Source organism: Leopardus geoffroyi, chromosome B4, assembly GCF_018350155.1.
Source record: "Leopardus geoffroyi isolate Oge1 chromosome B4, O.geoffroyi_Oge1_pat1.0, whole genome shotgun sequence".
Lineage (NCBI taxonomy): Eukaryota > Metazoa > Chordata > Mammalia > Carnivora > Felidae > Leopardus > Leopardus geoffroyi.
The window spans coordinates 58988818-59016238 of record NC_059341.1 but is presented as its reverse complement, the minus strand read 5'-3'; the positions used below and the strand labels follow the sequence as shown (position 1 = coordinate 59016238).

General features: G+C 34.3%; 1 protein-coding gene across 5 annotated transcripts in view; it reads left to right on the top strand.

The window, feature by feature from the left end:
* KRAS (KRAS proto-oncogene, GTPase) overlaps nucleotides 1-27421 on the top strand; it is a 42330-nt gene that overhangs the window by 7066 nt on the left and 7843 nt on the right. For 3 of the 5 annotated variants that reach the window (XM_045465458.1, XM_045465465.1, XM_045465462.1), the window contains 3 exons: nucleotides 15784-15962; nucleotides 17465-17624; nucleotides 24609-24732. In XM_045465458.1, the coding sequence (XP_045321414.1) occupies nucleotides 15784-15962; nucleotides 17465-17624; nucleotides 24609-24728 (459 nt within the window). In that variant the 3' untranslated portion in view covers nucleotides 24729-24732. The remainder of the gene's footprint in view (nucleotides 1-15783; nucleotides 15963-17464; nucleotides 17625-24608; nucleotides 24733-27421) is intronic. The other 2 variants (XM_045465459.1, XM_045465464.1) reach the window with 1 other exon arrangement.

Genomic DNA, 27421 nt, shown 5'->3' with positions numbered 1-27421 from the left:
AAGACTTAACTCTGGGAGGCATTGATTACCTGTGAACTTTGAAACTTTGACATTCCCTCCTGAGGTTAGCCATCTGGGGAAAGCTATCTGAGATTGTCTCTTGTCTCCCAAATTACAAATTAAATTCTTGGAGTAGTTCATATACAAGAAAGACAAGATAATTTAGTAGCTTATTTTAATAAATAGTAGTTAAGCAAAAATGCTGACTTGATATTTTTGTAAAAGTTAAAAAGGAGATGTGGGGATATCACTACTGCAGTTAGGATTTGATTGGTGAATAATGTAGGTCAGAGAGAAAATGAGACAGGACATGGACTGCACATTTGGAATTCTCATTTGTTTTCCTGCACTAAAACAAATGGAAAGAAATTTAAAAAAAATTAAAGAATACCATATTCTGGTGGTTTAGAACTTACAAAGATTTATACTAGAAGAAGAAGAAGAAGGTGGTCATTGATTCATTCTATAGATAAAAATGGTCTCTGGGAGGTTGTAATTTGCCTGAGGATACTTAGCTAGTAAGTGATGGAATTTTAAGTTTTCTGAGACCAAGTTAAGTGAGATTTCCACTGTACCCTTGTATATAACTTTAAAAATGAAAAATTAGTCTTTAAGCTAGGAAGCTATTTAATATTGGAGGCTGATTCAGATTTATCAATATACCAAAATTTGAACTTAGCACACTATCCAATGGCATCTTAATGGCAGTGATATGACATAGAATTAGACAGTTGTGATGCAGAGAGTACATTTGTATTTGAGGCTATGCACATGATAATTAACTTTACTGTTCTGAAACATTTTACCTTTATCTTGTGTGAAGTTCTCCAAAGAGTTCCAGAGATAATGAAGTCATTGTTAGTGATACAAGAATATTAAAAAGTCAAAGCAATTTCCAAGCACAATACCAGGCTAGAAATAACATAAGCTTTTATAGTTTAGAGATCACTTTTATCAAAACACATTCTCTAAAATGTGTTTTCCAAGGTAAAATTTGGTAGAAGGAGAAAAATCTTGTTTTAAAAAAAATATGGGTAGTTATAGACATTGAGATCAGAATGATCATTTGATCGATTAGCAAATATATATTATGTGTCTACTGGATATAATATGCTAGTAAAAATAGATGTAGAGAGAAGTATTTTTTCCAGGCCGTAATTCATTGACATTTCCATTCTTCTGTTAATGTGACACTTGGAATTCAGTCTAAGTATTATGCCCTGCTTTGGATGAAGGTTTCCTACTCAGGAAGATGGATTCATGATTGGATTGATTTGTTCTATCTTTAGAGCTCTGAGCTGTGGAGTATTTATTCACCAAGAGTTATCAGTTTTTCTATTTTTCTATTTTTTAATATTTTTTCTATTTTTTATATTAGTTACAGAATTTATTTTACTTGCTGAATAAGGCATTATAGAGAGAACATTTATAACATTAAACCAATATTGAAGAGTGGTGTGGGAAAAGCGTTGGATAATGTTGTCGACTGTTATTTTTCTGGTTTTATACATATGTATCAGGAGTTATCAATGAGGGGTGGGTGACTTGCTTCCCAGGGGACATTTGGCAATACCTAGAGATATTTTTGGTTGTCACAACTTGAGAAGGGGGACTGCTCCTGGCATCTGTGATCTAGAGGTGGAGGCAGGGATGCTGTTAAACTTCCTACAGTGCAAAGACAGCTCCCACAACAAATTATCTGGCTCCAAGTGACAGAAGTGCTGAGGTTGAGACACTCCCATGTGTTAAAGATCTCTTTGTCAAATTCAAGTCTCTGAATAAGATTTACGTCAGATATACTAACATAACACAGATTTAAACTTTACCTTTTCTAAACTAATAGTGTATTAGCTTATTCTAGTGTTCTGTTAAAACGTTTTTAAAATAAGGTAGACAGCAATTTTGTACATGCATTTTTCTTCAGAGCTTTGGCCAGCTTTCCCCCTTTTCAAGTGAGTGCCCTCTACTGGTCAATTTATTCACTTTCATTATAAATAACAATGAAATACCAACTTTATTTTTTATTTTTCCTGTTTAAACTGTGGGCAAAATCAATTTATAACCATGTAACTTTTATTTATTATTTTTTAAATAAATAAAATTTAATTTTTTAAAAGGTCACTTTTTCTTTATTGGGGGGACAGAGAGTGAGAGAACGAGCATGAGTGGGAGAGAGGGTCAGAGAGAGAGAATCTTAAGCAGGCTCCACATTCCATGTGGAGCCGGACATGGGGCTTGATCCCATGACCCTGGGATCATGACCTGAGCTGAAATCAAGAGTTGGACGCTCAACCAACCGAGCCACCCAGGTGCCCCATAATTTTTTTTTAAGTCTTATTTTATATGATTAATTTTTTAAAGTTTAAAATATCACCTTTATTCTCTGCTAATATTAAGACTACTATGTGGATGAGTTAGGTTTCACTAATTAAATATGTAGGTGAATTATTTTTAACTAAGAAAGGAAATGTGGCAGTGGAGGAGAAAATAGGGTGGTCGGTTGTTAACACTGACCTTACTTTGAGGGAGTAAAAAGTGTCACTTTAACTCTGAATTTCTTCATGCACACAGGAGCTACACTACAGTTCAAAGCCTAGTGATGTGCTACATGGGTGTTAAGGGCATTTGTAAAGTGGCGAATTGTGAAAGTTCACATTTTGTAGATTTTTATAGTACTGTGGAATAGTTGTGAGCACCTGATTTTTAAAATAAAGTAACATAAAATTCAGGCTCTGTTTAGGTCAATTTAAGAATAAATATTTACTTAATAATAATAACTGCTTATTTAGATGTTAATGTTAAAAATTATCAGATATGTTTTATTCCAACTTTTTTTGGTCCAACAACTGGATTTTTATAAATACAAAGCTTTACAGATATACAGTGAAAGTTGGTAATGGAAGTAAGTGAAAGGAAAAAAATGTTTTTATGATTTGGCATCTCTTAAGATTCTGTTCTTAACAATGCACCTAATTCCTTAATTCCATGATTATTGTTCAGTGCCTACTCTGTACCATGCAGGCTTCCTTGGGGCTGGAGATACGTTGAGCAAAAGGGACCAGATCTCGCTGCCTTCATGAAGCTTATTGGTCTTAGATCTATTTTGAAGAGCAGTGCTTCTAGATAATGATCCTCATTCAGTTTAATTTGGGGCTTTAATTTAAGCTTTGTGCTTTAGGAGGGCATTAGATTTCTTGCATCTCTATATTGTCAAAGAGTGCATAGGTTTATGGAATAGTTGTATTGTAATCTCAATAGAATTAGTATAAATGGGTAGTAAAAATAAAATATTTGAGAGGATTAAGTAGGGACACAGTGCTTACGTTAGGTAATTTTTCAACTTCTTATTTTGAAATTTTTCAGACTGTGGGAAAGTAGTACAATGAATACCTGTTACCCTTAAACAGGCTACACTGATTTGGTTAAGGTGATGTCTATCAGTTTTCTCTCTGTAAAGGTATCTTCTTTTTCTTTAATATGTACCCTGTGGGGAGATGCTTTGAGACTATAAGTATCCTATTCTCCCAACATACTTGCACTCAGTGGGATATAGCATCCACTGATAATTCTTGCCAGAATAAATTACTACCATAGTGGTTGCAAAATAGTAGATCATCTTATAACCCTGTTATTACTTCTACATTTATTAGTTGACAATCTACCATAAATAAGGGCTCTCTCTTTTCTCTCTCCTTATTTGTTTTTTTCTTATTTGTATTAGTGTGGATGCCTGGATTCTTTTTTTATTCAATGTGTTAAAGTCTACTACTGTAGTTATTGGTTTTGATCTCAAATTTGTTTTTGATATGGCCAGTGGAATCCCTTTCAAGTTGGCCTCTGTATCCATTGACATGTCTCTTATAAGATTCTGAGCTCTTCATTTTCTGGCACAGTGTGCTAGGTTCACCTTGTACTTTCCTGTCTTCAGTGTGGATTCAGCCATTTGTCCAAAGCGTCCTAATTCCTGTTAGTGGGGAGTGGTACTTAGAAATTAAGACCTAGATGTTGGAGTGGCGTATGGCTGACTCAGTTGGTAGAGCATGATCTACTCTTGATCTTGGGGTCAGAGTTTGAGCCCCACGTTGAGAATAGAGATTACTTAAAAAAAAAAAAAAGACCTAGATGTTAGGTATTATTTATTGCTGCTGGGGTGTCACTGCTTCTAGACCCTTCTGAGGAATATATTTATTTAAAAATCATGAGTTCATTCTTCCTCACCTTCCTCCGTTAATTTTATTTCTCCCATGGTGAGAGGTTCTGGTTCTACCTTGTATAAATTTTACTGTTTTCTATATCCGACAGCTGTTGAAATAAAATAATACCAATCTTAAATCCTGGTTCTTGCAGTATTATTATTTTGGGGGCGGGGGGTAGAGAGAGGGGGCAGAGGATCTGAAGCAAGCTCTGCGCTGACAGGCTGACAGCAGTGAGACTGATGTGGGGCTCAAACTCAACGAACCGTGAGATCATGACCTGAGCCAAAGTCGGGCGCTCAACCAACTGAGCCACCCAGGTGCCCCTCTTGCAGTATTATTTTAAGTAAAACAGGTTGAGTGAATTAACATTAGGTTAGCTTTTATATTTGTGGTATTGGGATTAAATATTTTTCTCCATTGAGAAAAGTGGGATCCTTTTTGTTTTCAAACTATCTGAAACCATTTAGGAAAACATTTAGGAAAAGATGGAGCAGTTTGGGTACATGAAAATTAAGACATCATTAACAAAAATGCACAGAAACCTGAGAAAAGTATTTGCATCATATATCAATCAGGAAGCTCTCATATATAAATTAGAAAAAAGCAAACACCCAAATGGAATAAAAAGAGGCTAAGGATATAAATAGCCAACCTATCCATCAAAAATAAATAAAGTAAAATGAATGACATAGATACCTCATTAATATAGAAATACAAGTTCAAACAATAAATAACATTTTTTACTTTGATATTGGCTAAGATTATAATGTTAGGGGTGCTGGGAAGAGTGCGTAGGCAAGTGTATGTACTCTTTATGAGGTAGTGGAGTGTACCTTGTTATAAACTTCCTGGAGGTCAGTTTGGCAGTATGTATCAAAATGTAAACTGCATATTCTTTGACTAAGTAGTTTCTCCTCTAGGAATTTATCCCAAGGATTCGACTGGATAAATGTTTAAGATGTATAATACATGGTAATGTTTATTGCAGTGTAGTTTATGATTTTTAAAAGTGGAAATAATCTACGTGGTTACCAGTAGGGAATGGGTAAAATAAATTATGATATATCTATACAAATTGTATTATACAGTTGTCAAAAAGATTAGGTAGATCTGTATGTACTGTCATTGAAAATTACCCGTTGTGTAAATGAAAGCTGCATCATAGTATATTGTATAGAGTGTGATTCCATATAGTATATAAAAGCAATGTGGATATGTATAGAAAATGTGGTAGGAGTTAAGCCAGACTCATTCTCTGTAATATTTAGTTTTTTAAAATGAGCATATACTAGAGAGGGAAAAATAAATATTCATTTTTGAGGGAGAAAAGTCACTAACATGGTGGATACCTTTAAAATACTTCATGATTTACTTTCTTTTTTTTAAAAGATTCAACACATTGGATAATGCAGATGTATCTTGGATAATGAAATTGGTACTAGGCCAATTAAAGAATAGCTGAGAGATATATAATACAGAACATGAAAATTATATTGGCATTTGTAATTATTAAGATTGGATCTGTGATTGGTCCTGCTTCACATTCTGTCCTTGGCATCAAGTGATAATTTATGGCAAGATGCCACATGACTTCAATAGATTACAGGTGTATGCTTATTGTATCTTTATTTTCAAAATCTGTTACGCAAATTTTCCTTGAGTTTATTCAGATTTTTGAACCAGCTTTATCTCTTGGAAGTAGTGCACCTTTTATTCTCTCTAGTCTTAAGCTAAGATTCAACATTCTCATCATTTTAAGTATTCCTCACTTTGTAGAAAAACGTTTGTTTTCTTTATTTTTACTTGTAATCAATCAATGTCTTAATCAAAAATTCTGTCACGAGAACCCTAATCAAAACAGAGATCCTTTGTCATCTTCAGAGTTTTAGCTTTCCTTCCCTGGAGCTTGCCCCAGCTCGATTATATGTATTTTGAAATACGGTGACCAGTTTTGCAAAAAGTAGTCCAAGTGTAGATGTTCAGTGATCTTATAAAAACAGGATACTGCTGTTGCCATATAGTTCCTAGTAGCCAGTGGCCTGCCCCCTGACCTTTTTGGCCTATAATAGCATGTGTAATGTAATCTATAAAAGCATATAGTTACCCTTTTTATAGCACTTTTCATTTTATAAAGGAGTTTCATAGTTTTTAATCCTAACCTGTATACAAAGTCCTGTATGTTATTATTTACCTACTTTTACTGCTGAAGGACAATGGCTTAGAGTATGTGAGTATGTGAGACATTAGGTAGTTTGTCGACACTCACACTAGAACTTAGTGAAGTTCCGCGGCTGCCCATAGCCTAGCCTATTTCTGGCCTAGATTTCTGTCCTGAGCATCAGATCTCTATATCAAGCTGCCTCCGGGTCAAACCCATAAGCGTAGGGAATTTGACATGCCCCAGATTGAACTCATCTTTTCCTCTAGTCTTCCCCTTTGGTTCCTATGCCCAGTCAGTAAACTGCCATTAAAAAAATTGAGATATTATTCATACAGCCTAAAATTCATCCTTTTAAAATATACAGTTCAGTGGTTTTTAGTATATTCACGAAGTTGTATGACCATAACATTTTTGTCACTCCAAAAAGAAGCCCAATACCCATTAGCCGTCACTCCTTAGTCCCTTCTCCTGCTAGCTGCTGGCCACAACTAATTTACTTTCTCTGTGGATATTCCTATTCTGAATATTTCATAAAATCGGAATCATACAATATGTGGCCTTTTGTGTTTGGGCTTCTTTCATGTAGTGTAATGTTTTCAAGGTCCATCCATGTTATCACATGGTTCAATACTTTATTCCTTTTTATGGCTGAATAATATTCTGTTGTGTGGATATTACCATACTTTGTTAATCAATTAGTTCATGGGCATTTAGATTGTTTCCTCTTTTTGGCTATATTGAATAATGTTGCTGTAAACATTGGTGTACACTTTTGTGTGTGAATATATATTTTCAGTTCTCTTGGGTATATACCTAGAAGTAGAATTGCTGAGTCATGTGGTATCTTTATGTTTAACTGTTTGAACAGCTGTCAGACTCTTCCACAGTGGTTGCAATATTTACATTCCCACCAGCAATGTATGAGGGTAGTTCTGCCAATTTTACCCATTAAATAGTTCTCAAAACTATTTAGTCTTCTCCATCTACACTGTTGTTTCTGTCTTCAGGTTCTGTCATTTCTTGTAATAGTTTCTTAACACTCCTAGCCTCCAACCTGGTTCCTTTCTATAATTTTTCATAATCTAATAGTGAACCTGCCAAATCTGATTTTCCTTTCTACTTAAAAACCTTCCAGTAATTTAGTATAAGATAGAGTTCAAAATTCCTTGATGTGGCAGACAAGACCCTCCATAAGCTGACCTCTTGATTGTGGAGTTTCACTTCTACTTACCAGTGATTCCTCTAAGTTAAAGTTGTATTGAACATCTTGGTTCCATGTACTCAACATAGTGTTTCATGTTTCTATGCATTCTCTTTGCTCCTTGCTGCCTGGAGCTGCTGGTCTTTCTTAATTCATACAAGCAGAGTTGATCTCTTCTTCCTGTGTGCCACCATTGTGCTTTGTCCAGCACATGGCATTGCATTTATTTCACTGAGTTTTAATTATCTGTATATCACATCTCTTCTAGCAGTCCTAGCTCTTTGAGGTCCAAAACTTTAGAATTCCTGGCATAATATATGATACTTACTAGATATTTTTGTAAGTGTCCCTATGATGCAAGAGAGAATCAAGTGGGTAGGTGGGAATGAGCTCATAAGCCTGTGTTTATATCTCTCAAATTCCATGTTTCTTCCCTACTATAATTCCAAGATACTAGGCAGTTATACAGGATTTTAGCTGTCTTTGAGAACTAGCTTTCTATAACAATCTTTGATGGCTTATAACCAGTAGTGTGGACCACATTATTCTATGATGGATGCAAATAATCTTTTGGAAGAGTAGCAAAATACTTGAGCATTAAAGGAGTAAAAGTGAGTTTCTCATTTTTTCCTATAGATGTTATTTAGTAGTATGTGAAAAGTACTTATGGTACTTAACACATTAAGAAAACCTTATTAAACATTTCAAGGGGCGCCTGGGTGGCTCAGTCGGTTAAGCGTCCGACTTCAGCTCAGGTCATGATCTCGCGGTCTGTGGGTTCGAGCCCCACGTCGGGCTCTGTGCTGACAGCTCAGAGCCTGGAGCCTGTTTCAGATTCTGTGTCTCCCTCTCTCTGACCCTCCCCATTCATGCTCTGTCTCTCTCTGTCTCAAAAATAAATAAAGGTTAAAAAAAAAATTTCAAAAGTAAATCCCCAAATAATACTTTAGCTCACATTTTCAGCAGTCCTGTTCATGTTTACAAGAGCATCTGATGGAATCAGCAGCATGAAGAAGGAGATTAAATGGGTTAATGATTATAATATGCTTATCACAGTATCTGAATACTGTTTTGTTGTTGTTTACTATGGTGTCTTCCCATGTCAGGGGTTCACTGCCTGAGTTGGAAAACTAAATTGAGTGTGTTAAAAGGTGAACATACTGAGTAACTTGGTTACTGTTAATTATAATAGAAAATTGACAAAGTGATGTCTTGGTCCATGAGTTTATCTCATCTTGAATGATTTAGTCTTAATTCTCAAATTCCTCTAATGGTTCTACAGATAAATTTCTATGCATAAAACAGCATTTAAAGGTGTTTTAACAAACTTGAAAACACTTAAAAAATTATACAAGTCAGTGCAAAAAAAAAGATGAAAATTCCAAGTGGGCAAAGGACACATGTGATGGGAGTAAATATGGCAATATGAAAAAAATCCTATATAACATTATTAGTCCTCAAAGAAATGGATATTAAAACAGTAAGAATTTTTAGCTTAATAAACGGACAGAAATTTAAAGAAAAATAAAAGTATAAAATCTATTGTTAGTGAGTGATGATGAAGCTGGTACACTCTTAATGTTGTATGGAAAATTTGATACTGAACACAATGTATGCACCAACCAGCTTTTTCATATCTTAACATTCTGCCACATTTGGTGTAGATCCTTTTTCTTTTTCAAGATACAAAACTTAATACAGTTAAAGGCCCCTGTGATCTTTGTAGTCTTACTCTCTTCCCTCCCATAAATGTTTTTAAATCTTTCTTATATATTGTTTTGTTTGTATTTTTACATTAAAGCTTTCATATTATATGAAAGTTGCTTGAATACATTTATTGAGAGTCTTGATATAATTTTAAAATTTACAACTTCATTGTTCTAATATAATTTACAGTATCTTAAACTTGTGCTTATTTGTAGAAGACTGTGTTATAGTGTGTGCATTTATTTACATTGAATGGATTCACTCATTTATTTAACAGACAGTACTGATTACCCACTGTATTCAAGACTTTACATGTGAGGTGTATAGTGGTGAGCAGAGCAGATGTGTGCCCCAACCATTATGGATGGTATATAGATAGTAATTAAACAATTAAACCAAAAAAAAAAAAAAACAAAAAACAAAGTTACAAATTATAATACATGCTGTGAAGGAAATACAGAGGTGCTGAAGAAGTGGTAAGCCCTTTGGATTTTATTTTTAAAAAGGAAGGGATGCTATTAGAAAATTTTAAGCAAGCGAGTGACATGATTTAGCTGACATTTAAAAATGATCACTAGCTGCTCTGTGGAGAACATATCTTAAAAGTAACAATAGAGATCCCTGCTAGGAAGCAGTTGTAAGAAATTGCATGAGACCAAATAGTTGTCATGGACTAAGGGGATGGTAGTGGTGGTTCTCGATGCTTGGATTTGAAGTATATTTTGAAAACAGATAAATGGCATAAGGTTGTGAGTCAGTATTAAATGCCTATGTAATCTTTCTTTGTAAGACATCTTAGGATGCCATTTTAGGTATATGTCTATTTTCACTGTCATTAAAAAAAATAAATAAATAAACCCTTTTTCCTTAGCACATTTACCAGAAGGGGTATTATTTTGTCAAAGGCTGTGAACATTTGTATAGCTCTTGGTATATATCGTCATTGCTTTCCAAAAGGATTGTGCCTGTTTATTGTTATCGCCAGATAACTACGATTAACTACCATTTACAATTAACTTTTTCCGGCATGGTAGATTTCATTTAGTATTTCAGTATTTCAGTAAATTAAAAAATAGCCCTTTGGCCAGGAGTGAAGGGAAATATATGGAATAACTTTCGTTCATTTTATTATGTTGAATTAATTTAAGTGGCTTTATCCTCATTTGCAAAGGATGTTAGTAACCTATGTACCTGATATGACAGTTTATTCTCTTTGAAAGGCTGGAAATAATACTCATGAAAAATGTAAAGTCTTCTGGCACCTGGCTGGCTCAGTTGGTAGAGCATGGGACCCTTGATCTCAGCAGGGCCATGAGTTTGAGCCCCACACTGGACATAGAGCTTACTTTAAAAACAAAAAAGTAGGGGTGCCAGGGTGGCTCAGTTGGTTAAGCATCTGGCTCTTGGTTTTGGCTTAGGTCATGATCTCATAGTTCTTGGGATCGAGCCCCTCATCAGGCTCTGTGCTGATAGCGCAGAGCCTGCTTGGGATTCTCTCTTTCCCTCTTTGTCTGCCCTCGCCCTGCTCCTGCATGTTTTTTCTCTCTCTCAAAATAAATAAATAAAACTTTAAAAAAAAGTAAAAATTTTGAAAAAAGTAAAGTCTTGATCTTTTTCTTGCTTCATTCTTACCTGGTTTCATTATAGAACCTATGTTTTTAAATTGGTTAGGCTTTGATAACTTGTACTTTTTCAAAGTGGTGATTTTTTTTTTATAGATGAAAAGAACAAATAATATTAGTTGAGAATACTTCAGATTTGTGAAGTTATTTTATTAGCTTAAAGCAGGGGTTGGTAAACTTTTCTCTAAAGGGTCACATTGGTCTTTGTCGCATAATCTTTGCTTTTTTTTTTTTTTTTAATAACCATTTAAAAGCATAAAAACTATTCTTAGCTGGTGGGCCATGAAAAAACAGGTGGGCAGAATTTGGCCTGTGGGCCAGTAGTTTGCTGAACCCTTAGACTCTAATCTTGGGAAAGAGTCTTCATTGATGTAAATTTTTTCTACCTCCATATATTTCTTTTCTTATGGCTAACCTGAAGTTAGAACAAAATCTTTAGTATTTATATATCATTTTTGCTTGCTTTCTGCTTTGTATACTTCATCATTTAACACTTTGTTCTTAAGCTTCTGCCAAGTTGCACTGCCTTTTTATATAGCTCAGTGACTGATTGCACTTCTAAGGATGACTGTAGTTAAAATTAGCTTTGGAAATACTGAATTTCTAACCTAAATCTATTATTTCTAATCAGGATATTCTACTCCATTGCACATAAGTAGGTTGTAGATTACTTTTTTCAATAACTAAATGTGACTCCTAACTTTGCTGGCAATTTTGTTAGGGTTTAGAAGGGAAAAGATAATGGGAATGAAATACATCAGTGAATAGGGACTGCTTTTCCAGTTTCTCGGTCCCTTTGATGGAGTATTCATCAAAAATGCAAAATGTTTAAAAAATTTATAGATGGGAATCACTGAGGTACATCTTGGAGGAATTCTGTGTGGACAGATGGTGAGTAATTCCCCCAGCCACACCTTAGGTATAGACTTTGGTGGCTCCAGAAAACTATGGTCCTTAACTTTATTATTGGTAGAAATTTTTAGATGTGAAGACTAAGTAAACTTTCAACTCTAAGGTTAACCTAAGTTAGAATTGGTAAGTGAAGAATGTGAGGTGATAGCAATAGGTAAGGAAAGTCTTTCATCTGTAGCTACACCTGGGTAACGAACGGATTAAGACACTGTACTTTACTCTCAATTCCTGCTCTTTCATCACATTTCAAAAATACTGGTTTTCAATTTATAATATACAGGAGTTCTTTCAAGTACTTAGTTAAGGGAATAGGCTTAAAAAATCCAACCAGATGTTCAAATCTTTAGTAAGAAGCTTCTTTTTTAGAAAATCAATACCCATCCTGGCACCTGGGTGGCTTAGTCAGTTAAGTGTCCATCAGCTCAGGTCATGATCTCACAGTTTGTGGGTTCAAGCCCCACGTCAGGCTTTGTCCTGACAGCTCAGAGCCTGGAGCCTGCTTTGGATTCTCTGTCTCCCCCTCTCTCTGTTCCTCTCCTGCTCATGCTCTCTGTCTCTCAAAAATAAACATTTAAAAAAAAGGGGGGGGCACCTGGGTGGCTCAGTCGGTTGAGCGTCCGACTTTGGCTCAGGTCATGATCTCACGGTCCGTCGGTTCGAGCCCCATGTCGGGCTCTGTGCTGACAGCTTGGAGCCTGGAGCCTGTTTCAGATTCTGTGTCTCCCTCTCTCTCTGACCCTCCCCCACTCATGCTCTGTCTCTCTCTCTCTCTCTCTCTCTCTCTCTGTCAAAAATAAATTAAAAAAAAAAAATTAAAAAAAATCGATACCCCTCCTTTTTTTCTCTCTGAAGAGATAATTCATTTTATTATAGACAATTTGGAAAATATAGTTACTTTAAAAGATAACCATGACATCATAGTCTAATATGGTAGTCTTTCACACTTTTAAAATTGAAAGTCATAGGGAAAAAAAATTAAAAAACAAAAAAGGTTGGGGGTGCCTGGGTGGCTCAGTCGGTTGGGCGTCCAGCTTCAGCTCAGGTCATGATCTCACGGTTCGTGAGTTTGAGCCCTGCGTCAGGCTCTGCTGGCAGCTCAGAGCCTAGAGCCTGTTTTGGATTCTGTGTCTCCCTCTCTCTCTGCCCTTCCCCCACTCACTGTCTGTCTCTCTCAGAAATAAACATTAAAAAAATTTTTAAATTAAAAGTCATAGGGGTGCCTCATTTGGTTAAGCATCTGACTCTTGGTTTTTCAGCTCAGGTCATGATCTCACGGTTCATGAGCCCCACTAACAGCATGGAGCCTGCTTGGGATTCTCTCTCACCTTCTTTCTCTCTGCCCTCCCCCACTCGTACTGTCTCTTTCTCTCTCTCTCAAAATAAACAAATAAACTTAAAAAAAAAAGATTTCAATGCATTAAGAAAAAATTAAAAGTCATAGAAAGGAATATGTTTAATGTAGCATCTAGTACCAAAAAAAAAGATAGATATTTCTTTATCAAAAACATAGCCTTTTAACATTTTGGTGTATATATCACCAGTTTTAAAATAATACATACAGGGGCGCCCGGGTGGCTCAGTCGGTTAAGCGTCCGACTTCAGCTCAGGTCATGATCTCGCGGTCCGTGGGTTCGAGCCCCGCGTCGGGCTCTGTGCTGACTGCTCAGAGCCTGGAGCCTGTTTCAGATTCTGTGTCTCCCTCTGTCTCTGACCCTGCCCCATTCATGCTCTGTCTCTCTCCGTCTCAAAGATAAATAAATGTTAAAAAAAAATTTAAAAATAAAATAAAATAATACATACAGATACATTTATATAGATATATTCATATATTTGGGATCATGCTACACATATATATCTTTGTGTTCCATAAAGAATTTTCAAATATTTTACCAAAAACATGATTTTTAATGACCATTCTTTTTCTTTAATGATAGAATGGTCTATGTAGTAATTCATGAACTAAGGGTACTTTAATACTATAGCCCACATGTGGAACAATAAGAAACAATAAGTCCTTGGTTTACACTTTATACCCATTTTCAGCCCTCCTTCTTATTCCATGACTTCACCTTGCACCGTCCCTTTCCCTTTTTTTTTAGTCCTATTTTGGCAGAGAGTACATGAAGTCTTAAGTATTAATCAAAAGTCAGAGGAAAATAAAATTTTCATTTTAATATTCTATAATGTTATCTACTCCCTTTCCTTTATTCAGTCTTAGAGTTGCAAAATCTCTTTAAGATATCATCTTTCTCCCTCCCTTTCTTGAGGCCCCTTTTAATAGAGGCCCCACAAAATTTGCAGATAAAGCAGTCATGCTCTCTAGAGTTATCATAGTATCTATCTGGCTGTTAGATGTTTCCAGGATTTCAGAAATGGATAAGTGCATCAAAATCCTCAGTACTGACCTTGCTCTTATGTATTCTTTTGACTGTTAAGTAAATAAATGCGTGACAATTATTTGTAAATTGATTTTTTTGCCATTCTAAATCATCCTGAATAACAGAGTTGGTAGAGCTCTCCCATTTCTGTAATAATTATTTTCTTTAATAGAGCATTGGTGGGGGGGGCACCTGGGTGGCTCAGTCAGTTAAGCATCCGACTTCAGCTCAGGTCATGCTCTCGCGGTTTGTGAGTTTGAGCCCCGCGTCGGGCTCTGTGCTGACAGCTCAGAGCCTGGAGCCTGCTTTGAATTCTCTGTCTCCCTCTCTCGCTGCCCCTCCCCCGTTCACACTCTGTCCTGTTTCTCTCTCTCACTCTCTCTCCCTCTCAAAAATAAACATTAAAAAAAATAATAGGATATTCGGGTCATTTTGTTAATAATATGAATACTTGCATTGTTGAATCTCTGTATAACACTTTTTTATAAATCTTTTTTTTAAATTGTGGTATGGTGTATGTATCTTATATATAATATATATTTATATATCATTGCAGCCATTCTTGAATGCACAATTCAGTGTCATTAAGTAAATTCACAATGTTGAGCAGCCATTAGCTCTATTTCCAGAAGTTTTTCATCATCCCAAACTGAGACTCTGTGCCCATTAAACAATAAAATCCCCTCTCTCCGTGTCTGGTATAACCTCTATTCTACTCTTTGTCTCTGTGACTTTACCTATTTTAGGTATCTCATGTAAGTGGAATCATAGATATTTGCCTTTTTGTGTGGCTTATTTCACTTAACACAATGTTTTGCAAGTTTCTTTTATATTGTAACATATATCAGAATTTCATTTCTTTTTATGGCTGAATAAAATTCCACTGTGTATATATTCTACGTTTTGGCTATTGTAAATAATGCTGTGATGAACATTGGCATACAAGTATCTGTTTGATTTCCTGCTTTAATTCTTTTGGTTATATATGTAGAAGCAGAATTGATGGATCATATGGTAATTCTGTTAAACTTGTTGAGGAACTGCCAAACTATTTTCCACGGTGGCTTCACCATTTTCCATTCCTACCAGCAATGTATAAAGTTTCCAGTTTCTCCACATCCTTGCTAACACTTGTTTTCCTTTTTTTTTTTTTTAAATAATAACCATCCTGGGTGGTATCTAACTCTTGATTTTGGCTCAGGTCATGATCTCATGGTTTGGTTCATGGGATCAAACCCCACATCAGGCTGTTCACTGACAGTGTGGAGCCTGCTTAGGATTCTCTTTCTCCCTCTCTCTTTGCCCCTCCCCTGCTCATGCTCTCTCTTTCTCTGAAAATAAATAAAGTTAAAAAAAATAATAGCCATCCTAATGGGTGTGAAATGGTAGCTCCTTGTGGTTTTGACTTGCATTTCCATAATGATGTGTTGAGCGTCTTTTCATGTGTGTAATGGCCATTGATGTATATTCTTCTGAGGAATGCCTATTCAGGGCCCTTTGCCCAGTTTTGAATTGGGTTGTCTTTTTGTTGTTGAGTTGTGCATAACACCTTTTTAAAAGTAAAAGGTGCACCATAATAATCCAGACTGTGTTTCTCCCTTCTCAGGATTCCTACAGGAAACAAGTAGTAATTGATGGAGAAACCTGTCTCTTGGATATTCTCGACACAGCAGGTCAAGAGGAGTACAGTGCAATGAGGGACCAGTACATGAGGACTGGGGAGGGCTTTCTTTGTGTATTTGCCATAAATAATACTAAATCATTTGAAGATATTCACCACTATAGGTGGGTTTAAATTGATAATAAAATGACATTGAGGAGTAATTATTTATATCCTTCATTTCCTGAGTCTTTGCTGACTACCATCCGCTAATTATCTAATTTGAATTTTAAAATAATAATGAGGTAGGCATTATATCCCTGTTTTACAAATGAAGTTCTTGAGGATTAGAGCAGTTGAGTAACTTGTTCCAGATTGCGTAGATGGCAGTGCTGGAATTGAAACTTAGGCTTGTTTGACTTCAAAACCTGTGCTCTTAATCACTGTACACTAGGGTCACAGGGCCTTAAGGTAGAGCCATGATAAAAATGAAAACCATCAACAAAAATACGAAAAGGTAATTGAGGTGGTACCATTCAAATAGCCTTAAAAATAATTGAGTATATTTGGTGTAGAATTTCTTGTAATTGGATAAACATTGGCTTTAGATAGTTAAGAAAAACAAACTGAAGCAGTGAAAGATTAAAATACTAGAAAAATTACACTTCATAAAGAATATGACAAATCTGCATAAAATTTACTTCTTTAAAAGAATCATTGCATTAAATATAGTTTATATTCTATTGCTTTGAGGATGTCCAGTTTTCAAAAAAGTGCATATTAAACATCCCATTCATTAGCTATGTTTTATAACAGTGAGCTACCCCAGTTAAGAGGTTTAACATTTTACCTAATACATTTCTTACAGCATGTTTTCCGTGTAGTCTGGTAATAGAGAAAAAGAAATTTGAGTGGGTGACAATGTTTTTGTAGAATAGTAAATAGGTGTCAATATGTTTGTTAAGCTATAAAGTTTACTTAGCTAATGAGTAGAGGAACTGGGAATCTGAACCAGTTCTAACTCTGTTGTCTTGCTTCTTCCTCCATGCTGTATCTTTGAAATTAACCCAAAATTGTGAAGGAATATAATTTTACCCCAAATTTAAAGTTTATGCACATCTTCTTGAAAAAAAAAAAAAAAACACCTTAGAACGACTTTTAACAGAATAAACAGTATAGTAACATCAATGTTGTCCACGTAGAAATCAGAACCTTTCCACCTTGGTGGTCTCTTTTTTGAGAAAGGTATGTGACAATTAGGTCAGTATCGTAATTTATGTTTTTGTATAAACATTTTAAATTCTGTACATATACACTTAATAACATATACAGGATATGTTTCTAAGGTTATAATTTTAAAAATTAGGTATAGCACTTTTTTGGCTTAAAATTTTTCAATATTTTCTGTTTTATCATTGTGACCTACCTGCGTTTGAACCTATTAGATTGTAGTTTTCCTATATTTCTGGATATTTTATCTTTTAAGAGACACAGAAATTCTCTGTTTAAAATGGAGAAAAAAAATAACTAGATGAAGAAGCAAGGAAAATTTGGTGTGGTGGAAACTAGGAATTACATTAAATGTCTTCTTTCAGCCATATTTTATAAGAAAATTATGGACAATTTTTGAAAGATTTTTTTTTTTTGTTACTAATGTCTCCACTGTAACTTTTTTTTTCCTCCCCAGAGAACAAATAAAAAGAGTTAAAGACTCTGAAGATGTACCTATGGTCCTAGTAGGAAATAAATGTGATTTGCCTTCTAGAACAGTAGATACGAAACAGGCTCAGGACTTAGCAAGAAGTTATGGAATTCCTTTTATTGAAACATCAGCAAAGACAAGACAGGTAAGTGAAATTGTAATCAATATGTAATATAGTAATCAATATAGTAATCAATATCTATTCTCTGCAAACTATATCAGATAATTTTAATCATTAATCATAATTTGCTAACGTATATTCTAGTAACATCATTTTGAGGGCAGGAGGGCAAGAGCATTGATAAATGTACATGCCTGATAGCATAACTGTTATATTATTTAATATAATTTAGTTTTTTCTTTCCGTTATGCTAAAATAGGAAAAAAAAAAACAATGTTTACTTGGTAAATGTTCTTTTAAGGGTATGAAAGGGCAGCATTTCTTAATCCAGTGTCCATGGTATTTTGGCTTTGGTTTCTTTCCACATTGAACATTTCTCTTAAACTCAGCACATCTTACATTCAGCATTCAAGAAATGTGGGAATTTTTTTTAACTGTTATATTTATAAAGTCAAAGAACAGGGGAACAAATACTGAGTTTCCTATTTTAGAAGTGTTTTGAAGAGTATTAGGTCATGTGTTTCTAGATTAAATTTTGTTGTCTTTGAAGAATTTTACTTCTGTAGACTTTTTTTAAGGATATATTTATTTTTGGAGAAAGTTTTTATTAAAGCAAGAGGGTATTTAGAAAGTAAGTGGAAATTCTCAGTTATTCATTTGCTCTGTTGCTCTGACAAAAATTAATGCGAGATTGACCCTGAATTTTTTCAAAAATTATCTTCATTTTTAAAAGCAACTTTTTCTCTAAGTGAAATAAAATAATTTCAGGTACATTATGTAACCTATTTGTGTGAAATGAGAGTTTAACATACAGAAAAAAAATTCTAGAAAGGAATACATAAGGATATGATGGAATATAATTTTCATATACTAAGAAATTGATCAATTTATGTTCCATACAAGATGAACGTTTATTTTGGGTTTTGCTCGTTACATGTATCTGTGAACCCAGAAAAACAGTTTTGTGGAATTTAACTTCTGTAATGCTAGGAGTTAAGAAAATTGATGAACAACTCATTACATATAAAACAGGTTAAACTTATAAAAACAGGTATTGGAAAACTTTCACTCAATTTTGTAAAGGTGTAAAGATTTTCAAGTAAACCATTATTCAGCTAGTGTGTATGTCTGTTTCCCTAGTGGAAAAGCTTATGTACTGCTTCATGGCTGTACAAATTTATACACACTGAAAAAACAATGAATTCTATTTTAAGTTTTTTGGGAGGATTAAAAGCTGAATTTCTATGGTTTGATTATAGTATAAATATCTCATTCTAAAACCTGACTTATAGGTTCAAGAAAGAAGTTGGTATATAGCACTTCACTTTATTTCAGAGGAGTTAAGATTTCATTCAAATCTATTCCCGGGTCCCAAAGACTGGGAAGAGTTTGGTTTCTGTCTTCTTTTTACTGATCTTCTCTAACCAGACTTCTTGATTTCCCTTATAGAGGAAGTACTCAAAAAACATATTTTGCAAACGTAAAATTGAAGGAATGTTATTGAAAATGTTTGTAAACATACTGCCTACTACTAAATCATACCATTAACATTTTATAAACTTGCATTATTTGCAACTTTTAAAAGATACTTTTTAGACAACATTAGTTAATATTTTAGTTCACATTTTACAAAAAAAAAAATCTGAGATTATTGCCTAATGTTATAAAGGTTTGCAAATAGAGCAGGGCTGCTCATCCTTTAATAATGCATATGAATTGACCGGGCTTCTTATTCAAATCCAGATTCTAATCCGTGGGTTCAGGTTGGGACCTGTGGTCCTGCATTTCTAACAGGCTCTCAGGTGATGCTGATATTTGGTATGTGGACCACACTTGGGGTAGGCGACAACACAGAACACGGTAAAAGGGAGTCGTCTTGTTATTTCAACAATGTTGCCCTCTGCTTCTCAATGATAAGAGCCTTTTAGCTGTGTGTCATGTATGGTTGCTACCTAAGAAGTACTAGTTTGTTCTTAGTGTTTGATGTTAATGCTTTGCTAGACCACAGCATTCATAATTAATCTGAAAATTACCTGGATTCCTTTTAAAGTAGATTTGTAGGTTTTTTTTTATAAGTTTTCTTATGGGGGGAGGTAGGGAAGGTGAATGTAGTATATATGATATGGAAGTGGATTAATTTAAATTTGCTTAGTAGATATTTATATAGAGTATAGTAGATATTTATATAGAGATTGTCTAATTAAAATACAGAGTAATACAAAGGCATACTTGTAGTACTTTATTTCCTCTAACATTCAACTTTTCGTATATTTATAACCTATCATATCTTTATATAATTTATGTTGCTAAACTATAACTTAGATATTTTAGTTTCTGATCTTTGACTTCTTTTTATTTCATGGACTTGTTGATTTGCCTTTCAAAAATTTATTAATCTTCCTCTGCTGAAAATAATTTGATATTTGCATGCTTTTGAAAGACTTTATAGAGCTATTCCAAGTAATTGTGGAGGTTATAAAATATATAAAAATTTTAAAAATTTATATTTCCAGTTTCTGTGAAAATTTGAATCCCTGTTTTCTGCAGAGTATTTTGTTACTCATCTGCTATTATTTATTTGCTGTTTGAACAAAATAATTACATATACTCTTGTTGCATTTTATCAGCAGCTGTTTGTTTCATGCCCTAAGTTTTAGTCTTGAGCATGAACCTAAAACACAAACACCAAACAATTATAAGTCAAGTTAATAGGAATAAGACATTCATTTAGAAGGACTAGATAAGTTATTTTAAGCTTTGGAGGCCACAAGTGGTATCTGTTGCAATTTTTTTTCTTATAACCCTTTAAAAATGCAAAAATAATTCTTAGCTGTGGCCAGTACAAGAAATAGGCTATGGCTGCATTTGGCTTGCGGGCTGTAGTGTGCTGATCCCTGATTCTCTGGGGAACTGTATTGTTTGATTAGATGCTAGAAGTTAGGTCAGACTTTTGACTTGAAATATACAGGCTAACATTAGTAATTTTAAAATAAAACTTACATATTCTGTGAAAGGGAAATAGGAGTTTTACTCTAGTACTTTTTAAGACAGGATTGCAGACTGTGTATCTTATGAAATAAATTACTTTGTAATTTAAAAAGCCCATCATATAGGCTAGAATATAATGAATTCTATATATTTTTTTACAATATTTTCGTCTACATCTGAAAGGCCAGCGTAATTTTTATTTTCTGCTAGTATGCTTTATGTGGTCCCTATGTTCCTAGTATATAAATACTGCTACCCCTAGTTCACATTTATCTGGGTAGTTTAGTAATTGCCAGATTTTTCTGGCCTCATTGGGCAGTAGATGCAGTGTTGGCAAAGACTGTTGAAACCAAAACATTGACACCATGGTAATCAGATATGTGTTTTCCAGTCTGCTAAAATCAGAATTGGGGAGTATTCAGTAAAGTGGATGACAGAAGCAGAATTCTTAGCATATCTGCTACTCCTGATTCAGCTTTTTTGCTTTCTGGAGGTCTCAATTTGAGTATAATGGGAAAATTAGTTTTACAAACTTAAAAATGTTGAGTGATTAATTTCTGGCTTTTGTTGTTAATTTCCAGATACTTAAAATTAGTTGTGAGAAGACCTCCATTAAAGAAAACTTTTGACCAAATTGTTAAAGCAAACCAAATAAGGAACTCCTTATGTGGCATATTTCTCTTTAATAGTTTGTAGTTGAGTTTGTGTACTTGAGATAAATATCTTGAACTTTAACTTTTTACAAGTTAAAAATAAAACAGTTAACTGAGCACCTGCTGTGCTCCATGCATAACCTCCTATGTAGTGGTTTTGCTGCATTTCAGTAGTACCTGAGATGGACTATAGTTAAGCAAGGTTTCTTGAACAATAAGCAATACAGAATTGTTTTTTAGGATACATCTAGTTTCTCCCATGCCTGTCCACCAATAAAACTAGTAGTCTTGCATCTGTCTATACTGAGAGTACTTGAAGTGTTATTTCCTTGAAAGTGTTTGCAAGAATTTTTGCTGATAATAAGCCACTCAGAAGGAACTTGTGTAAAATGAAGTCGCTCAGTGAAAGCATTATAGGCACCAGGATGTAGAGTGATCCTGTGTGTTGACAGTTCCACTTCTGGTGTGGAATACACTTATTTCCTTAATTTCACAGGTGTGTTTTCAGATAATAGCTGAGCTGAAGTTATTGTCAAATCTCTTGATTTAAGAAAAAATTATACATATTGTACACTCTGTTTTACATAAATATTTTCAGTTCTGAAAGTTTAGTAAGTATGTGTGGCAATGAGCCATATTTTTAAGAATAAATCATTGGGTGCCAGTTAAGAGCTTATAGCAGCTAGCCACAGTGGATATTGGACATCTGATTCAGCTACACTTTGTCTTTAAAAATTAGCTACACATTTTGGGGTATGAAACCAGTGTTCTTTGCTAGTGCCAGTGGTTTAAGGTACACACAAGGATAAATAATGTTCTCTTGATGTCAGTATGATTCTAAGGCATATTATTAAGAAATGAGAAGTAATTTAAGTCTGAGAAAATAACTGACTCTTTAAAATTTAATATAATTTTGTATTAGTAAAAATAAAAAGTGAACAGAGTCACTCTGGAATAACTATTTCTCACTATTAATAATCTTAGCCACTGAGGCCCTAATACTGAATTCTTGGTGGTGGGTAGAAATCTCTTCTTTTTAATTATTGGCCTCCAGTTCTCTCTCTGCATTGCTGGAAACAAAAATCATATATCCTGTACTGGTGATGGGAATGTGCACACTTGAAAAGTAAGACACGTTCAAAATGATTTTAGAAATAAGTTACAATCAAAACTTGCTTCTGTTAAATTAGTAGGAGACCAAAACCCTGTCCCCTACCCTCCCCAGCATTTTTTTTTACTACTTTTCTATTGACTTTGTAACTTTTTTTAAACAGAAGTAAAAGTTTATTCTTAAAAAATATGAGCTTTTACCTGGTTTGTTTTATTTTTATGTGTATATGTCTATATTTTAATTTCTTGCATTGATTTTTGAACTGGAAGAGAATCATTTATGAAAATATCTTAAATGCCAGCTCATACTTTACATATTTTACAAGTCATTTTAATGCCTTAAGTTATTTATCTTATTTAATGAGAATTTCTAATATATAATTTTTAAGGACTTAAAAAGTAAAAATACACCCTCTTGAGAATGATAAATATAAAATTTTTAAAAATTTGTATACAGGCACAAGTGGCTATCTAATTTATAAAGTACCAGCATATTTAATAATTTCAGAAAACAGTTGGAGATTTTTATTTTGTAGTTGACTTAGCTAGCTAGTTGAGTAAATTGATTCCACTTAAAAAGAGATGCAAATTTTCTTGGGCTGTAATGATTTTTTATTAGATAGCTGAATAGAAATATGTCACTGCCTGGGATAAATAACTTGAGATGTACATTTTAATATATAAACAGCAAATTTAAATGCCTCTTTCTTAACAAAACTTAATCTCTTGAATTTTAAAGTTTTACTTTAAAGGTAAATTATTGAACTCTACTGAAGAAGTGCTTAATATATATTCTTGTGATTTATAAAAATTAATATACCCTAAAGAATTGAGGTGTCTTTTTTTTTCCTTAACTAGTATAGGCAATGAATGTGTGTTAACTTCTGCATGCAAAAATTAAGCCTTAGTTGTTAGTTTACTTCAGTTAATATTTAAATGGCCAATTCTTTGTGTCTGATTGAACTTAAAACTATAAATCATATTTTTGATATGTATTAGCTTTCTAGGTACTGGGTTCATTTTGTCACATTTGGTTCATAGAAAGACTGATGTTACCAATCCCACAGAGTTCAAATAGGCTAATCCCCCTTAGTGAGTAATTAATTTTTAAAGTAAAAACAGATTAAGCTTAAAATTAAATGTGTAGTAAAATATACCAGTCTTTCTAAATACTTCATTTTCTTTTAGAATAATAAACACAAATACTAATCTTTTAAGTTAATTTGCACTGCATGGAGATTAGTATTTGTGTATATGTTTTAAATGTAAGCTTCAATTCTGGTGGTATGTTTTTCCAGATAAACTAGGAGTACAGTTAACTGAATACTCTGTCCCCTTTGGCTACTGCTTACTTTTCTGGACTGGAAAAGACATTAAAAACTTTGTTGGCCTCCATGTGGCCATACATGATTTGTTGTCATAGCTTTATCACTGTAGCCTTAAACAGAAATCGCTTTTGTCCCTGTAGAGTATTTAAATTAGAATGGAAGGTATGAAGCCAATATAATTGGATAGTGCTCTAAAAATTATTTTTAAGACTTCTTTCTAATAAGGAAACAAACTGCACTGTTACTATTCTGTGTGTGTACTTTAAACAATTCGTGATGTTTTCATATTATGGTATATGGCCCTCATGTAGCATTTTTATTTAAATAATGTAGTTACAAAAGTCCCAATCTCCGATCCACTTGTGGACCCTAGAAATGGTCTGGACAGTGCTTTAATTGAAGATAGAACTCAAGATTCCAGTCCCTTGACCCAACTTTATTTTGAGGTGTGTGTGTGTATGTGTGTGTGTGTTTAAATATCTCTTCTGTACCATTTTTCTCCTTCCTCACATAGGGCAGGGGTGAGAGAGGCAGGGATGCTTGTTTTTCCTAAGTTAAATAACTTAAATCTAACTTCAGTTTAAGCTTTGATTAATTCCATGACTAGCAAACTATAACAATTATATTAGTTGATACACAAATACTAATATAGGTCCTAGGTTTTTCCTGATCTCCCCTAATAACTAATTTAAATTGTTTTAAAAAATTCCAATTCCATTACAAAACAAAAATGATTTTAAAGAACAAACCAGGATTCAAGCCCATATTTTAAAACTGCATCCCCACTTTTTTTTAAATAATCTGATGTCTGTTTTAAAAAGAAATTCTCAAGTAAAGGTCATAATTTCAAACTTCTTGCACAAGGCTGTCCCAGTAAATTATAATTACCAATGAAACAGACTTTAAAGAAGTTGTGTTTTACAATGCAGAAAGTGGAGGATGCTTTTTATACATTGGTGAGAGAGATCCGACAGTACAGATTGAAAAAAATCAACAAAGAAGAAAAGACTCCTGGCTGTGTGAAAATTAAAAAATGCATTGTAATGTAATCTGGTAAGTTCGGCATATTAATTTTGGCAGAAACCAGATGTCTTTCAGAGGTAACAAAGTAGCAACCACTTTAGAACTACCTAGGGTGTGGGGTTCTGATTGGCAGCATTGAAAGATAAGAAATTGGTAGTTTGTTTCCATCATTACTACACTTATTTTTAATCTAATGTGTATTAATTATAATTGATGCAGTTTTGATAGCTGTATACTACATTTGTCATTGGGTCTAGAGAGGAAGAAAAAAAAAGAAACTGTAAAGAGTAGTAAGGTAGAGTGGCCCAGAAGGTGGGGAAGAGCCCACTCTTATAGTGTATTCTTTCTTTTGGACATTCTGCAAGCAAATACTTGTTCTGCCTGTGTTCTCTAACTTGGTGGCAGCACCATCACTGTTTTACCCAAGTAAGAAACCTGGGTAAAGTCTTGGGATGACTCTTATATTCCTCTTTTGCACCCCCATTTGGAGGCAGCCACAATTTCCTTTGATGTTACATTCCAACTTTTATCACATCATTAGTTCAGGCCCCTATCATTTTTTGGTGGGACTGTTATAACTTATTTGGTTTACCTGTTCCTGCCTTTATTCACGGTGTATTGAAAGAGATACACTTAAAAGAAATGTCATTGTCTTTTCTGTAAGTCCAGTCACTGACTTCCTGTTACATATGGAATAAAATCTCAAACTTCATAGCAGTTTATACATATATGTCTGTAACATCTTCCTACCCCTCTAACCTTTGGCCTTATTCCTAAAAACTCCTTGCCTGAAGGGTTTTTTGTTTGTTTGTTTTGTCCTATGTAAAAAAAATACCATGTTATTCCTTACCTTTCCTTGAGTCTTGGCTGTTGCTCTTGTTTGGAATGCCCGTATCCTTATCCATAGTCATATTAATTAGCTAACACTTTTTTCATGATTCTCTACTATCCAAGAATCTTTATTTATAGCCTTAAATGGGCATAATATCCAATATACTGTTCTTAACTGTTACATGCTTGCATGTTAAATTGAAATAACCTCTTTTATGTTTGATTCCCAAACAGTAGAATCTTAGCCAGAATCATGTATTTTTAATCTTTGCAGGACCATAATTTAACAACGTTAAGTTATGTATATACATATTTACGTATACAGTAGCTGCCCATTTGGATTTACTGAGTGGAATTTCTCAGTTTCCTTTCTAAACCAGCCCATATTAAATTTGGTCTTGATCAAAAAATATTTCACTCAGTAGTTTTTATTATATTGATTTGAGTTCTGAAATAGTGTATCTCCCAAAAGCATAAAATGTATATTTGAATAATAGACTCAGTCCCAAAAGACACATGGTATACTAATCTGCTAAACTCAGAAGAAATAAAGCATGACTGGCATTAATTTTTATTGAGATTTATGAACTCCTAATATTCTTTGAGTATCATTGTATAGAGCAGTATCTTAATTTAGAAATTGTGGCAAAATTTAACATTGCAATGCAATTTGAAAACTTTTTTTAAAAGTAGAGCTATTTAGAATAAAGTAAGTTTTACACTTTAATTTTTATTTATTTTTTTCAACGTTTATTTATTTATTTATTTATTTATTTATTTATTTATTTATTTATTTTTTGGGACAGAGAGGCAGAGCATGAACGGGGGAGGGGCAGAGAGAGAGGGAGACACAGAATCGGAAACAGGCTCCAGGCTCTGAGCCATCAGAGCCTGACGCGGGGCTCGAACTCACGGACCGCGAGATCGTGACCTGGCTGAAGTCGGACGCTTAACCGACTGTGCCACCCAGGCGCCCCAACTTTAATTTTTATTTAAAACAAAGATGGAGGCATATACTTTTCCAAGATTTCTAATTTGTGACTCTGTAGTGTAAATGTCAAATAATTAGTGGGCATGATGAATTGAATCCTTACTTTTTTCAGTGGGCATGGATATCATTTCATTTAAAAGTGTACTTGGGGGGCGCCTGGGTGGCACAGTCGGTTAAGCGTCCGACTTCAGCCAGGTCACGATCTCGCGGTCCGTGAGTTCGAGCCCCGCGTCGGGCTCTGGGCTGATGGCTCAGAGCCTGGAGCCTGTTTCCGATTCTGTGTCTCCCTCTCTCTCTGCCCCTCCCCCGTTCATGCTCTGTCTCTCTCTGTCCCAAAAATAAATAAACGTTGAAAAAAAAAAAAAAATTTAAAAGTGTACTTGGTAATACTTAAAATTTTAAATAAAAATATTTTTACAAAATTAATTTGACAGTAATAAATATATACAAATTTGTTTTTCTCAGTCCTAAAACGAATGGGTTTATTTTTGAGACAGAGAGAGACAGAGCATGAATGGTGGGAGGGTCAGAGAGAGAGGGAGACACAGAATCAGAAGCAGGCTCCAGGTTCTGAGCTATCAGCACAGAGCCCGACGCAGGGCTCGAACTCACGGACCGCAAGATCAGGACCTGAGCCGAAGTCGGACGCTTAACCGACTGAGCCACCCAGGTGCCCCTAAAATGGATGGGTTTAAACAAAATTACTGGGATAATTTTTTGTCTTTATATATGTGTGTATAAAAATGACTAGTTCCCATATGGAAAAAAGGAATTCAGTGTCCATTTTGATTAATTGTAACCTTTCCTTAATCATTGCAATTATTCAATTTTAATAAGTTACATAAGAGTTCAGTATTAAGAAAGAGTGCAGTATTAACCTAAACTATTTGTCAGAAT